The following is a 14,462-nucleotide window of genomic DNA, read 5'->3' on the forward strand; positions in this document are numbered from 1 at the left end:
AGTAAGCCTTTCACCTGTGGATCCTGCTCTGCCCCTCAGTTTTCCTTGAAAGTTAGCTGCCCCTTCCCCTGGGATCATAAATGTACTTTGTCTTCAGCCTACAGTACCATTTTGAGGGTTTTTCAAGCACGTGGAATAGAATCTTGCTCTGAGTTGATTTTTACGGGAAACCTGAAATCCACAGTAGATGAAACACAACGTTCTATGATTGAATTTCCTGCTCCTTTAATTCAGAGGAGCAGTAAAAACAGAGCAATTGAATCAGGGGCTGTGTTAGATCACAGGTTCACTGGCCCTGGGCCATCTTGATTTTGATTTACTATGGATCTTTGGGAGCATTTAGGCCCATTCCACACACACTAGGTAATACACTTTCAGCGCACATTAGAAGTGGGTTTTTCTCTTCTGCACAGGAAAATACATCTGCAAAAGCGCAATGAAATTGCATTATCCAGAATGGGCCCTAGTGGCCCTGGATTCCTTTTTTACATTCTCCTGTGCAAAGGATATATTTCCCTGAACATTTTATAGGCTTCGTGTGGACAATAGGAATGACAAGATTAGAGGAAGTGCAGGGAGACCTTAGTCTTTGCTGCTTCTCCTGTAGCATCTTGGCTTAGGGTTTCCATTGTCCACCTCACTCTGTTCCTATCCTTGCAGTCTAAGCTTCCTTAGTGATGGATCACCTTTGCTTGCTGATATCAACAGCTGTTACTTTAATGATCTGTTCTCTATGTCTCGCTTGTCTCAGACTTTGTCCTTGCATGGGAATCAGATCATCAGGATTTGGAAGAGCAAACAGGAGAGCAGGAAACTCGGTCTCCTAAACGAGGGAAGTCAGTTGATACGCACAGAGTATGGCGGCAAAGTTTTCTGAATAAACTCCAGAAGGCAGGGTTGCGAATGGAAACGGTAATCAAACTCTCTGGGCTTAGCACTTCTTTTGCTTTTCATTATTCTTATAAGTACCACAATGTTTTAGGGAGAGAGGGGGATTAGAAGGGGGTTTCCTCTTTATGAAACCATGATGTGCATGCTTTCCTCTTTCTTGAACCCTTAACAAAGTCCACAACTCTGATACGGCAAGTCTCAAACTTGCAAGTTGACTATGAAGGCACAGCAACTGGGGTAATGAAAATGTGGTGGTGAGCAGACATAGGCAAGAGTAAATCTACTGCTTGCCTGCCATGTCTCTCCTGCAAATGCTGCACAGCTTGTTTTTCCCAAAATAGCATTATTGTATCTCCAAGTCTAGCTGTGGAAGAATAGGTTAGAAACAGCCAAGAAGCATTTGCAAGGGGAAGTGTTAAACCCATTACCACTGATTCTCTCCTGCAAAGGCTCCTGTCATTAGGATTACATGGCAGGCACAGTCATATGTTTGCACTGTAAAATGTACACACACCCTGAGGTCTCCAACAGTTATACAGTACCATCAAGTTCAGCTTCATTTGACTCTGTCAGAATCTTATTTTCAGTTGACTGATTTGTTCCTTGAGGACCTTTGTGTAACTTGAAACATTTCTAGTAAGGTCTGTTCATAACTTTAACTATAGCTTGCTTCTCCATCACCATAGTGAAAAATCTGCAGTGGCTTAGATCAGTGGTCCCCAACCTTTTTATCACTGTGGACTGGTCAACGCTTAACAATTTTACTGAGGCCCGGGAGGGGGGGTAGTCTTTTGCCCAGGGAGGTCAGCACCGCCACCTGAGCCCCTGCTCTGCTTGCTTTCCTGCCGGTGCCCCTGACTTCCCACCGTCCGCTGGGGGGCGCTGCCAACAGCAGCTGCGCAATGCCATTCCAAGTGGGAGCCCCAGCCATGGTGGCCGCCGGAGAACACCAAAGGTGAGCCAGCGGCAGTGTGGCAGGGCAGCCCCCGAGGCAGCAGCCAGGGAGGAGGACAAGGAGGAGCCACAACCCAGTACCAATTGATCTACGGACCGTCACCAGTCCCCGGACCGGGGTTGGGGACCACTGGCTTAGATGATTATCAGTCTAGTTTATCCAAATAAACATATTATCTGTGGAAAGATGGGAGAGTGCTACTGACTTGTATCTCCCTAATACCATTTCCTTACCACCTTCCCCCTCCCCCAAATCAGCCAGTGTCAAAAACACAGAGGAGCACTGACAATGAATGATGACCTAGCTTCATTTTTGTCACGTATTGCTGACAAGTGTACACCTCCCTGAAATGCACATTTTGGGGGCTGAGTACACCTTTATGGGATGAAACTGTAGCATACTAATCAGGAGCTGAGGAAGGAAGAGTCAGGAATGTGTAGCTCCATATTAGGTGTCAGACTTTTTCTGTTCACCCAGGTTTTTATCATGGGTTTGATCTTTAAGACCACTTTAGTGTAGTTTAGTCTGGAAGCTGTCATTTGAAGCTGGTCTGTGGTATGGCCTATGGTTTTTATGCTGTGGCAGAGCTTTTTAATGCTGGATTTTAATTAATGTTAATGTTTTATTTTCTATTATGTTTAATTTTGTAAGCTGTCTTGGGCAGTTTCTCTAGAGAGACAGCATACAATTTTTCTAAGTGAATAAATACTTTCTAGTATAGATATTTTGGAGGTGTTTTGTTGTTGTTGCTGCTGCTGCTGTTTTGCCATCTAGTCACCACCAATTTATGACAACCCTGTAGGGTTTTCAGGGCAAGAGGTGGTTTAACATTGCCTGCCTCTGCATCTCACCCCTGGTATTACTTGGTGGTTTCCCTACCAAATACTGACCAGGGCTAACACTGCTTCTCTACCAACATCTTTGTTTGATAAGATTAGACTCTCCTGATGATGCTAATTTAGCCATAAAGAGATCAGCACCTTTCTGCAGAGGACCTGTCAGTGGTGACCATGACGAGACATCTGCCCCCAGCCACAGAAGTTGAGAGTCTTGGAAAAGGCACATTCTCTTCTAGGAATCACTGAGCTTTTACAGGAGATGCACAGCAAAGGAATTTCAGTGCAATTAATTCATACTGTTGTTTTCCTTCCTTCTTTCCCAGCATGTAGCTCAGAATCCAAAGAAGCTGGTGTACTTTGTATTACTGAATGCCCCCTGGAGCGTGCTGTGTTATTACGCCGAGGATCTCCGATTAAGGGTTCCTCTGCAGGTGAGGGCTTGACCATACAAAGGCCATTGGGAAAAACTTTGCTTACTCTTTTGGTTGCACTTGGTATTGCGGTGTACAAATGGTGGATGATACAATAGCATTGTTTTTGGATTGTTTTACATCTCTATCAAAAAACAATTAATTACATACAAGGAGGTAATGCATGTGGGAAGAAAGCAGGTTCTGTTATCCAGCAAATATTGTTGATGCATGATGACCTACATGAGAAACTGCCTCCTTTTTTATATGCAGCTATGCTTTTCTTCTGAATTCATCTGCATGCACTTCTTGATCTTTTACAGGTCCTTAACCTTGTTACAATCTGTTTGGTTCCATGAGTTTGTTTAGCTCCCTAGTCTGTACAGACAGTGCCCTTCCCATCTAGCAAGATTCTCCTGTATTTTTCCCCAGGCTGTACCCAATCAGGCAATACTTAATTGGTCTCACAGACTTCTGATAAAACTGGGCATCCCTAATATTCTCTACGATGAGGTTCCTGACTTGCCTGTGGATTACTACACCTGCCATTTTAAAGCAAACAAATTACCATGGTAAAGTTTCAAAATTACAGTTCTTCTCTTTTCCTTCTTGGTCTACCCTTGTCTCAGATTAAAGTGCCTTGAAAAACACTTTGGGCATATTTACATTAATTAAAATAATTCTGTCTTGCTGTGAATGGTAGTTCTTGAAAGGGGATGCTAAAGATCTTGTACAGAACTTCACAGCACCTGTACAAACTACAGTTCCCAGGATTTCTTTTGGAGAAAGCCATGACAGTTACTGTTGTGAAATATGTATGTAGTGTAGATGAGACCTTTGGGGACACAAGTTCATTTTTTTATTTATTACAGGGCAGTTTCAGGGCAGTTCACATGGAACGAAAACAAGAACAATACATTAAACTAAGTGACTATATAGAATGCAAGGCAACAGTAATAATAATATAAACAGAGGAAATAACATTCTAACAGAGTAAAAAATCTAACAGACCCATGGTTGGTCAGTTCAGGCATTTGGGTTCAAGGGAGGGAGGTTTGGGGGCCCAATAGATGTTGTTTAGCTTCGATCAACCTCAACCAAATGCCTGGCAGAGGAGCTCCCTTTTGCAGGCCCTGCTGAACTATTTTAGTTCAGTTAGTTCATTATGTTCATAAACTTGAATGGCATAACTGGATGGCTTATAAGGGGGTACATGATTCTTGCATCAAGTCTCATATTCAGGTCTCAGGAGAGGGGTTAAATATCTAGCTTTCTTTTTCTTCACCCCAGTTCAGCTTCTAAGCATTTAGCTGATTTCCAGAGCAGTGGGGTTCAGTTGCTGTATATGGATGAGAGTAAAAAGCAAGGAAGGAACCATAAAATGGGATTAGAGTATTTTCCCAGAGGGTAATATTGAGGGAAATTTTGTATGTGACCATATTTCCCTTTGCATTTTGGTGGTTTAAGCTATATATTGCCCAGAGTATTTGACTTCTGACACCATCGACTGTTAACTTTGTGCTTCTGAATCAAGAACTATTATAACTTTGTGCTTCTGAATCAAGATAGAAAGGCCTCAATTTCCATTTCATAAAGTCAGTTAGACCTAGGTTTACTGACCATACCAGCAGCCATCACTTTGCCCCGGATTACATTTTTTTTGATGCTGCACTAGTATCACATGGAAGATTAGTTCATGGCCTCCGATCTGAACCACTATTATACTATAAGTATAGTAGCATAAAAGACCTATGACCTTTTAATAATCACTGGATTTTTCTGCGGGGTTCCTGTAATATTTCTTTTTGACTTTAAGACTAGGTTGTAGATTTTGCCTAATATTCATAGTAGGTAGATAGATAAGAATTGTGGTGGCCATAGAGAAGAAGCAGATCTGAAGCATCTAATCTTTCTTCACAAGCTCTGAGTTTCTTGTCTCCTATGTTCTCAGTTAAGTTTTTCCCCCCTACAGGTTTCTTGGTAGTAATCACCATGAGAGCTTCTTCAGCAGCACACAACGACACAGAATAGTAAGTTCCAAGCCAAGGATGGGAGGAATGTCGGGGAACACAGCCCAGAAAGTACTATGTAGAGGGAGCCTAAGGACATGGCCTACTTGGCTTGGTGACACGCTTGGCAGTCCTGTTGGCACTAAAAAAATCCAAAGAGAAACACAGAAGTTAGATCCTTATAAAACAGGGATTAGCCCTAATAGTTTGCTTCATTCTGGCTCTTCCTTTTTAGTAGAGATTGTCTTTGTTTTCACAGACTCCTTGTGCATTAGTCAGCCTAGGCATCTTGCTGCTATTCTTTCGTATACCCCTAATTTTGCATAAACCCTGCCTAGTCTGTAGACCCTTGGTTCTCAAGGCTCCTAGCCCTTTAAAAATAATATTAAGGGTTACATAGATGTCTAGGTGTACAATTTTATATTACTGTTTTCAAAGGTAGAAAAATCTAATTTTTCTCTCCATTTTAATTGCTGATCATTATATAGCATACAAACTAGGGATGCAGCACTGGGAAGCAAAACATCAAAAACAACGTAGCAGGATCTGTGATTCATTCTGTTACTCATTCTTAGGATGTTTAATACTTTAACAAAATGTATCTGGGGCTGGGATGTAAAAGGGGTGTTCTGTGCAGGGAGGTAGAGCTTTAGGAAACTTTTTTTCATTGAATATTGTTACTTTTGCTGATTTTGTCTCCTTGGTGAACACTTTTTCATCAGTAAGAGGTGAAAAGCAAAGTGGAGACTTTCAGCGGAAAAAGGGCCTGAAGGGAAATAGTCATAAAAGTTCCCTTTTCCCACTATACTGATTTTGCCCTTTAAATCAATGTCCCGGGGGCTGGGTTTTTATTTTCTTGGAATCATAGAATTATACATAATGTGAAGCTGCATCCAAAGAATCAGTAGTGGGATGCTCTGGTACACTTGCCTCCAAAGTTCATACTTGGAATAATACAGGGGAGGTGATGGTTGATCACTGTAGAAACCAAAGCACAATCCTGCTTGTCCTCTCTGTGCTTTCCATTAGCTGTATGAGATTCTGGCTACCACGACATATGGCGATCCAAAGGAAGGGTATGTTGGAGTGGAAAGACTGTTGAATGAAGAAGTCTTCACAGCTGCGTTCCCACTGCATGATGTAAGCTGGCAAGCAGATTCTTCCTAATTTACTTCTACTCACATGGATAGGACCACGTTAGCCAGAATAACATCAAAAAAGGAGCCAAGAGATCTCAACATTTGAACAGGATGCTACCAAGAATTCCACACTCCCCAATTGTATGTCCTCCTGAAAATGTATCCATATTTCTTAATATGTGTGCAGGGAACGAGAGTCACCTTAATAATGTGAATGCCTAGAATGGAGGTAATTGGGTACAGGGCACCTCACCTAGAGTGCTTGCTACATGACTTTCCACAGTTCAGTGAACAGAAATGGGATTCAGGGGTGGTGAAGAGAGAGTTTATTCACATGGAATGCCAGTCTGGCTTAACACTATAGGAACAAGTGTTGTGTTCGCATTGTGCTCTCTTCACTCTCCCAGTTTTTCCTCCCCTCGTGGACTCTGATTAAATTCTATCATGTTATCTGTTTCAGCAAACTATAGTTTTGCACTTCCCTATGAAATGGTTTGAGAAGCAAGAGCAAAGTAGTTCATATTGGGCCCATTCTGCACACATTGGATAATGCACTTTCAGTGTGCTTTTGCAGCTGGATTTTCCTGTGCGGAAAGGAAAACAGAGAAAAGAGATGAGAGGACTGTATGAGTCCAAGAAAATTTCCCTCCCATACCTCGAATCCAGATTAGCATTTTTTGTGTTTTCTTGAGTCAATATCATGTTTTTTTGCCTGCTTGCTTTGTTTGGAGCAGGGTTGATAGTTTCAAATTTAGCATTACTGACCCTAGTCTGGCTTCTGAAGAGATAGGAGAAAAATAGTTTAAACCAGGGGTAGTCAACCTGTGGTCCTCCAGATGTCCATGGACCACAATTCCCATGAGCCCCTGCCAGCAAATGCTGGCAGGGGCTCATGGGAATTGTGGTCCATGGACATCTGAAGGACCACAGGTTGATTACCCCTGGTTTAAACAACAACAGGAGCAATTCTAAAAGTTGTTTGAACCAGTGGAGGTAGTTGTGCCTGCAACAATTGCATATCCACAGAACCACAGTGGTTAGAAAGGTGCTAGCTGAGGAACTGACCTATTTAACCAGCAAATCCAACCTAAGGATTGGGTGCAGGTTCTGTACCACACAGGTGACAACCCAAAAGGTAAAATCAGAAGGCTGAAATGCATCCACACACCATGATATAGCATGTTGTTCTATAGCAGTCATTTACAATTGGATATTGTTATGTGGTTAAGTTAATCCAATTACTTTGGATACTGTAGCACAGTATCCAAAGATGTGTGGATGCAGTCCATGTTTCGTCCGTAAAAATCATTTTGATTGCTTCGTCTAGTAGTGAGATCATAAATGAGATAATTCCATCTTTAAAAAAACCCAACAATTTCTGTCAAAGATTTAACAGCTCCTATTCTTGTCCTATTGAGAATATAGAGCTGGAATTCTCTCCGAACTTGTACTTGTCACTGAACAGGTGTCTCGGTAGTACTGCTAGAACTTTGCAGGATGGTATTAAAAAGTGATTTTGGTAGGTCTCTATATTACACAAGAAACCACAGAACTGGCACTCCATTCAAATCAGTTCATGGGGGCCAGCTGTTTGGGCAAGAAATCTCTATGTTGATAGTTGGTGCCAAGAACCATCAGGGAGTCCCATTTTAAACATGCTTTTTCTTTTTCTAGAACCCCTCTCTTTATAGCCTTAAAATACCAGACATATTTAGCTTGTATCTCTCTTCTGATTTCTCTGTCCATGGTTTTCAGGTCTCACTGCACTTTCAAAAAAAAATTTTTTGTAGCTAAACTACTGTTTGATTTATACAAGGTAAACAACTTTGATGTGGCACCAATTAAGATATCCAGTTTACAGCTGTTGAATCTCTTTTAATGTGTAGCAGAGATATTTCCTTGGATTTATGCAAGCAGATTCTCTTTTCAGTCATCTAGGTCTCTACTTCAGGCAGAGAAAAACAATAGATTCCAAACATTTTATTGCTGAGAGAATACACCTAGATTATTCAAGGAATGATAACCCATTTCATTATTATGGTGGGAGATATTTAATTATATAATTTGAATCTGGATCCAAATGTTCATGAACAGCTATGAATTTTTGTACAAAGTAATGTATAAGTAAAGAATACTTGATGTAGTATTTCATATATTGCTAAAGGGTCCTTTCAAGATGCCATCAGAAAAGCTGCCCCCCAATGAAATGAATCAGAGGCAGATTCTTTTCCATTATTGGGCTCAGTGGAGAAAGTGGAAGAAATATCAGCCTGTGGATCACATTCGTAGGTACTTTGGGGAGAAGATTGCACTCTACTTTGCCTGGCTTGGTGAGTATGAGGCCCCTTGCCTTCATTCCCCTGCACCTTGCTTTAGTGCTAGACTAAACTTTGTGTGAGCACAATGGTGCTCTGCTGCTTCTAACTATTGCTAACTAGTAAGATTTGACAAATGATAGCATATTCTAGCAATATGCAGAAAATATGAATTTTGATTAATTATGTCTGGTAACAAGCAGAGAACTGGATCATGTCTACACTCCAGACTGACTATCATTCCCTTTTCCCAGGGAACTCTAGGAAATAAGTTCTGTATAGGAATGGATGAGTTTTGATCACTGAGACCTGACAATATCAGAGAGAGCTTTATTGAGGGTGATTCCAGCAGCCACAATACTATCAGGCACTCAGAAATAGCACCAGGTACCGGAATGCCCATGTTAAAATGCAAGTGTTTCAAATCCCTGCATATACTGTGCACTCAATATCACTCGGGAAGGGGCTGAAGATGTAGACAAGAGGGGAAGGCATAGTCTTATCATATTTTCTAATAGCAAAGTTAGGACATCTTTGGATATTTAAATCCAGTAACTGGAGCAGTAAATAGGCCAGACAAATCTTTCTACAAACCTGAAAAGGGCCATAGATTTGCATAAAAATATGAAATATATATATACTAGTAATATGGCCCGCTGTATGAGGAATACAGTGGGCGCTAGGAACTTACAGTTGTGCGTGTCCCCCGGCGGGCGGTGTTTAGATATATACAAGCAATGGGCAGCTTAAAAAATCCAAAAACGATAAAAGGAGTGCCTCTAGCCTCAGTGGCTGTTGTGAGGTAATTATAGCATATTCATGCAGGTTTGGATGCAGGCAAAGACCCTTCTGACTGTTTCTAAACTGTCCCAATTTGTTTATTGATGAGGATTTCATTTGGGATTATTGGCTGCCCAAACATCTGGGATCCTATCCCTGCTTGTTGATCTGGATCTCTGCGTGGGAAATCGGCACTAATAGTTAGCTACAAGTGGGGACTCACAAGAAAAGTAGGGAAGGTGAGATCAGCGGAAGTATACACTTTGGGTCAGATTCAGGCTCCTACTATAAGAATAGAAACGAAATAAAAGGTTTCCCCCTTTCCCTGCTTGAGAAAGGGGAGGAAAGTCCATATAAACTCAGTTTTACTATGAGAAGGAAGAAGTTCCCATGTCCTGAAAGTTGCCACATTATGTTTTGATACAAATGAGAGACCACAAGGACCTGCAAGGGTTGTCTCATTTTCCCCTCCCCTACCTCCTTTTGACTTTCCCAGAAAGCCCCCATAGGCTCTCTCCTTTTTCTGTTTCCCATTGTCCTTCCCATTTTATTTATCTTCCTGTCATCTGCTTTCCCTCCTTCCTTCCCTATAGTAGTCTCTCACTGGCAAAGGTTTGATGAACTTGTGAGCCTGACCCAGTTTTGCTGAGGGGAACAAGCCAGGACTTATGGGTGATACCTAACTTTTCCCTGTATCCCCTCCCTACACTATTTCCTCTTTCCTTCCTCCCATCAACCACCATATCTCCAACTTTCCCTGCTTCCTGCTGTCCTTCACACCCACCCACCACCCTATCTTTTACATGTTTCTCATTTTCAACTATATTATTTATTCCTCATGCTGAAACTTTTCCTCACAACAGGGACCTGAAGTCCTCTCTCAAAGGCCACAACAGTCCTGGAAAGGGCCTCTCCCTTTACCCCTGCCTTTTCCTGACAGAAACCAAGGCTAGAATTCTGTTGTGGTTGCCTATCAGTGGCCACTGAGGGCATCAGTGTCATAAAGCTACGGGCACTCCTTTTATCATTAGGGGGTTAACCCAGTTTTTGTTCTGTTGTTGTGGCTTTCAGATTTTTCTACACCATTTAGGCCTTTACTTGGGTTTATTGAAAGATATGTCCTATCTTTCCATGGCCCTGATCTCTGGGTTTAAGTATCCATAGATGCGGCAATGCTAAGCATTAGATATATTGATGAGGAAAGGAAGAGAAGTTTGAAATGAGGAGATTGCATGTTAGAAACAGTGTTGACTACTTGGTGAAAACTTGTAATGTCAACAGTAGTTCTCAGCTATAAGTATTGTGTCATGGAGGGAGAAAAAACTTCTGACCAAGAATGCTAATATGTGGCTAGGATCTTTATCTTTATTAGTAATAATGGTAATGTTTAAAATAAGGTTAGTAAGAATGTTAATGCTTTAAGCAGTAATGATATATTGTGTCAGAAGGCAGCTTTATCAGGAAAAGTCCTGGTTAATTATCTGAAAGCCCTAATAATTCTGGATCTCTGTGCGGCTGTCATTGATTTCCACTGACCAGGATGAGATCAGGGTGAAGTGGTGTCCACTCCTGCTGCTTTCCTACTTATGCTCAATTTTTGTTATAGAGATGACCCTAAACTACATTTCTGGGAGGCAAAAGCTGGTCCCAGAGCTAAGGTGGAGAAGGAAAGAGAGGCCGACAAACACAGGGGCTTCATAGCAACACTGTGCAGGTCAAGCACATTTCCCACGATCACCATGCATCTAATAGTTGTGTGATCACCTGGTGGTGGTAACACATTGAGTATGACTGCCAGATTTATAGTTGTTCACTATTATTTATTTATTTATTTATTTATTGGATTTGTATACTGCCACTCCCAGCAAGCTGGCTTGCAGAGGTTCCCAATAAGACATAATAAAATAACACAATAAAATTTACCTGAAGCTATGTATCCTTTTCAGATCATGGGTTCTGAAGTGACATTTTGGAGATGGGTTGCTTCTGCTGTCTCAGCATTGCCTTTGCCTCTGCTGTTTCAGGTTTCTATACTGGATGGCTCTTTCCAGCAGCTATAGTGGGGACACTGGTCTTTATAATTGGTATCTTTATGATGTTTGAGGACATACCTGCGTAAGTATAGAACTTCCCTCCATCCTGTCTCAAGAGGGATACAGGAACTCTATAGAGCTTTGTAGTACCTGACTTTCACATGAATACTGCAACAGTTGCTCTCAAGCGGATTGTGATGCTTCAAGATGTCCTATCAACCAAAATGAGTTGCTTGACTCATCAGATTTCTTTGCTTGGTTGCCCAAATTTCATTAAAACTACATTCCTAAAATACAGATAGGATATGAAAGGGGACTCTGCTGCTCAGCAGGTGCCTGTTCAATCAGTTAGAAGCATAGAGTACCAAGGCAGTAAAGAGCTAAGCTTGATGTGACATTGAAGATTTGTAAACAGATTGGCAGTGTAGAAATATCTGTGGGTGTAGATTAGGATCAGAACCATAAAGAGGTATCTGCCCTTTCCCCCTCTGCTGTTTACAGTATTTTGGTCAACTGTCCCTGCCATCATCTGCCCCGTAGGGGGACACAACAACACCATGGTTATTGTTGAACATTTCTTGTGGAGCAAATAGTAGCTCTGAGAGAGAGAGCATGAATGAGGTTGATGAAATGATGTTGGGCAGAAAGGGATTAAGCCTTCTCCCTACTGTGACCCTAATCCAGATTCCCAGCTTTCCCTGTGCAGGTTTTTTTTCCACTTTAAAAAGATCATGAGATATCTATTTGTGAATCTTGCAAGATCACATCATTGGGGCCCAGGAAATGAACTTTCAGAAGAGATTAAAAGAGTCTATAGCATGCTAATCAAATGGATTAATTATTTTCTTCTCCCCACTTTTCCCCTTCTCTTTGTACGAACTGTAGAGATGAAATCTGTAACAGTGGTGGTAAATACCAGATGTGCCCACTCTGCAAATCCTGTCCATACTGGAACCTCTCAACAATTTGCCCAATGTTTAAGGTACTGTTCATAGCTCTGATTAAAATAATTTAAAGCATGGTGAGAAATTCTATGTTTAAGCTACAGTGATGCTAGATTAGACTTTCAATATGTGCCCAGTATGAATTGTCAGACAGAAAACATTTTCCTTTAATCACTCCGAAAGATTACTCTGATCCTTTGAAGGCATAGCTACTCTTCTTCACAAGCACCCATCCTACATAGAGAGGATGTGCCATAGAGGGGAAGGTTCCTATATTAACTCTCCTATCATTGAGGGTTAGTATATGTTTGTGGCCACCATTTGAAGATTAATTTCAGATTTTCCAAATGGTTTGGACATTTTTTTGTCTTTGCTGTCATTTGTGTGAGAAGGTGCTGAACAAATGACTACCTGGAAAATGATCAGTGTGGAGTGGAAATTATCCCTCTTTGTTCCAGCACCTCTATTTTTAGGTAAAACAAAAATGCTATAAAAGACAATTATGTCTAGGTGAGTTCAGGTGTAAGACATAGGAGCTACAGATTCCAGTTGCTGTTTCTTTGATATTTACAGGATATAAAAAACCAGACCAGGACTGATGGCGCAAAATCGGATTAAAATATTTTATTACTGAGTTTAAGTCTCCAAAAATTATCTGTGCAACTCACCAAAAGCTTCGTTGGGGGAATCAGTTTGTCTTTTTTGATGAACTACTGCTATAGCTCCCAGAAAGATAATTCTTGTGGTGGAAGAGAAAATGAGCCTTGCACTAGTCAGATTAGGTTTATGATGCAGCATGAGATGTCTTTTCTATTACTGAGACTGTAAAATGGAAAAGGAAAGTGGCCTTCAAAGCAAAATTTAGATGTACTGCTAATGAGCTTTTGAGCCTTTTGCCCACTTACTTAGTGGCCGTGTGTGAAACACAGAAATGCTGATAAAAGGGGTGGTATCCAGATTCTGTGATGACCATCCAGTCTCATTTACATTACAACCTTCATATGGTTTCTCTTTATGTGATTGGTGGTGGTAATTAGATGGACATTTGTAGTCATTTATCCACGGTTTCCACATCTGTAACCGCTCCTGTGGAGCGATATAAATAAAGCCCTAAGGGCAAGTTGGGAGGAGAAAGGGGCAGGCCCCGTCCATGATAAAAACTCGGAGGGGCAAATTGCAGCTCCTGATTCGCCTCTCCAAGTGTCACTCGGGGGCCAAGGAGTGTATGGGGAGGCATGCACAGGCCTCCATCTGCTGCCACCCATTCCTCCGCCCCTCTGCCCGGGACCACAAGCTGCGTCACCGCGTGCTGGAGCCCCAGAGCCTGCCCCTGCCTGGAACCACGCCTCCTCCCCCTCCGCCTACTCTCCGGTAAGCTGGCAGGAGGGTGGCCGGCCTCTGCCCCTTCCCCCTTCTCCCCTTTCAAAGCCCATTTTTATAAATGGGCTTTGAAACTAGCAGAATATATTTGGAAAAGGCTTTTAGAATGCTTTCCTTCCTGTAGTGAAGTTTCACTATGGCTTCATTGCTTTCAAGAGGAAACTGACAAGATAGTCAATGTCACCTTCCTTCCCTATTTTGCAAAGGTGTCTTCCCATTCTCACACTCTCTCTGAAGGAGCAGCATCATTGAGGGGAGAGAAAGAGATGGAAGGAGCAATAAGGAAGGGAAACATTTCCCCACCCCTAGAACCAGATTCTAGGCTTCCTAGTATCATCCACTAATGCCTTTCTCCGGCCTGTCAACATTCACTCCCTGGCTGGCACTCTGCTCCCCTCGCCTCTTCCCCACTTCTAGTCGAGTAATTACATGAAACTCTGTTCTCAACCGCAGAAGCTTCCAGCTGCCTGGCTTGCAACAGCAGGAGAGGGAACAAGCTGAGCAGTTGCCTAGAAGAGTGAATGGCTCATTATTAAACCCCAGGAGCAGTCTGACTTGGGTGGGGGAATGGCATGCCATTCCTCTCCTTTAGTTCCTTCTAGTTCCACGGGTGCAAATGTGGCAGATTAGCAAATGTTGCTACCACAAAGAAGAAACACGATTAGGCAATGACTAATCACTTTATTTAATTGTGAGTTTAATCAGTACTTCAACTCACTTATGATGGAGGTGAAAGGCTTGCTACCTACTATTGCCCCCCCAGGACA

The 14,462-nt window shown here is 42.0% G+C and overlaps 1 protein-coding gene across 2 annotated transcripts in view; it reads left to right on the forward strand.

The window, feature by feature from the left end:
* ANO7 (anoctamin 7) overlaps positions 1-14,462 on the forward strand; it is a 47,137-nt gene that overhangs the window by 13,957 nt on the left and 18,718 nt on the right. For both annotated transcript variants that reach the window (XM_077349030.1, XM_077349031.1), the window contains exons 5-12: positions 752-912; positions 3,009-3,116; positions 3,528-3,667; positions 5,068-5,125; positions 6,134-6,244; positions 8,408-8,573; positions 11,363-11,453; positions 12,257-12,353. In XM_077349030.1, coding sequence (XP_077205145.1) covers positions 752-912; positions 3,009-3,116; positions 3,528-3,667; positions 5,068-5,125; positions 6,134-6,244; positions 8,408-8,573; positions 11,363-11,453; positions 12,257-12,353 — 932 coding nt within the window. The remainder of the gene's footprint in view (positions 1-751; positions 913-3,008; positions 3,117-3,527; positions 3,668-5,067; positions 5,126-6,133; positions 6,245-8,407; positions 8,574-11,362; positions 11,454-12,256; positions 12,354-14,462) is intronic.

This window comes from Paroedura picta, chromosome 8 (assembly GCF_049243985.1).
Source record: "Paroedura picta isolate Pp20150507F chromosome 8, Ppicta_v3.0, whole genome shotgun sequence".
NCBI lineage: Eukaryota > Metazoa > Chordata > Lepidosauria > Squamata > Gekkonidae > Paroedura > Paroedura picta.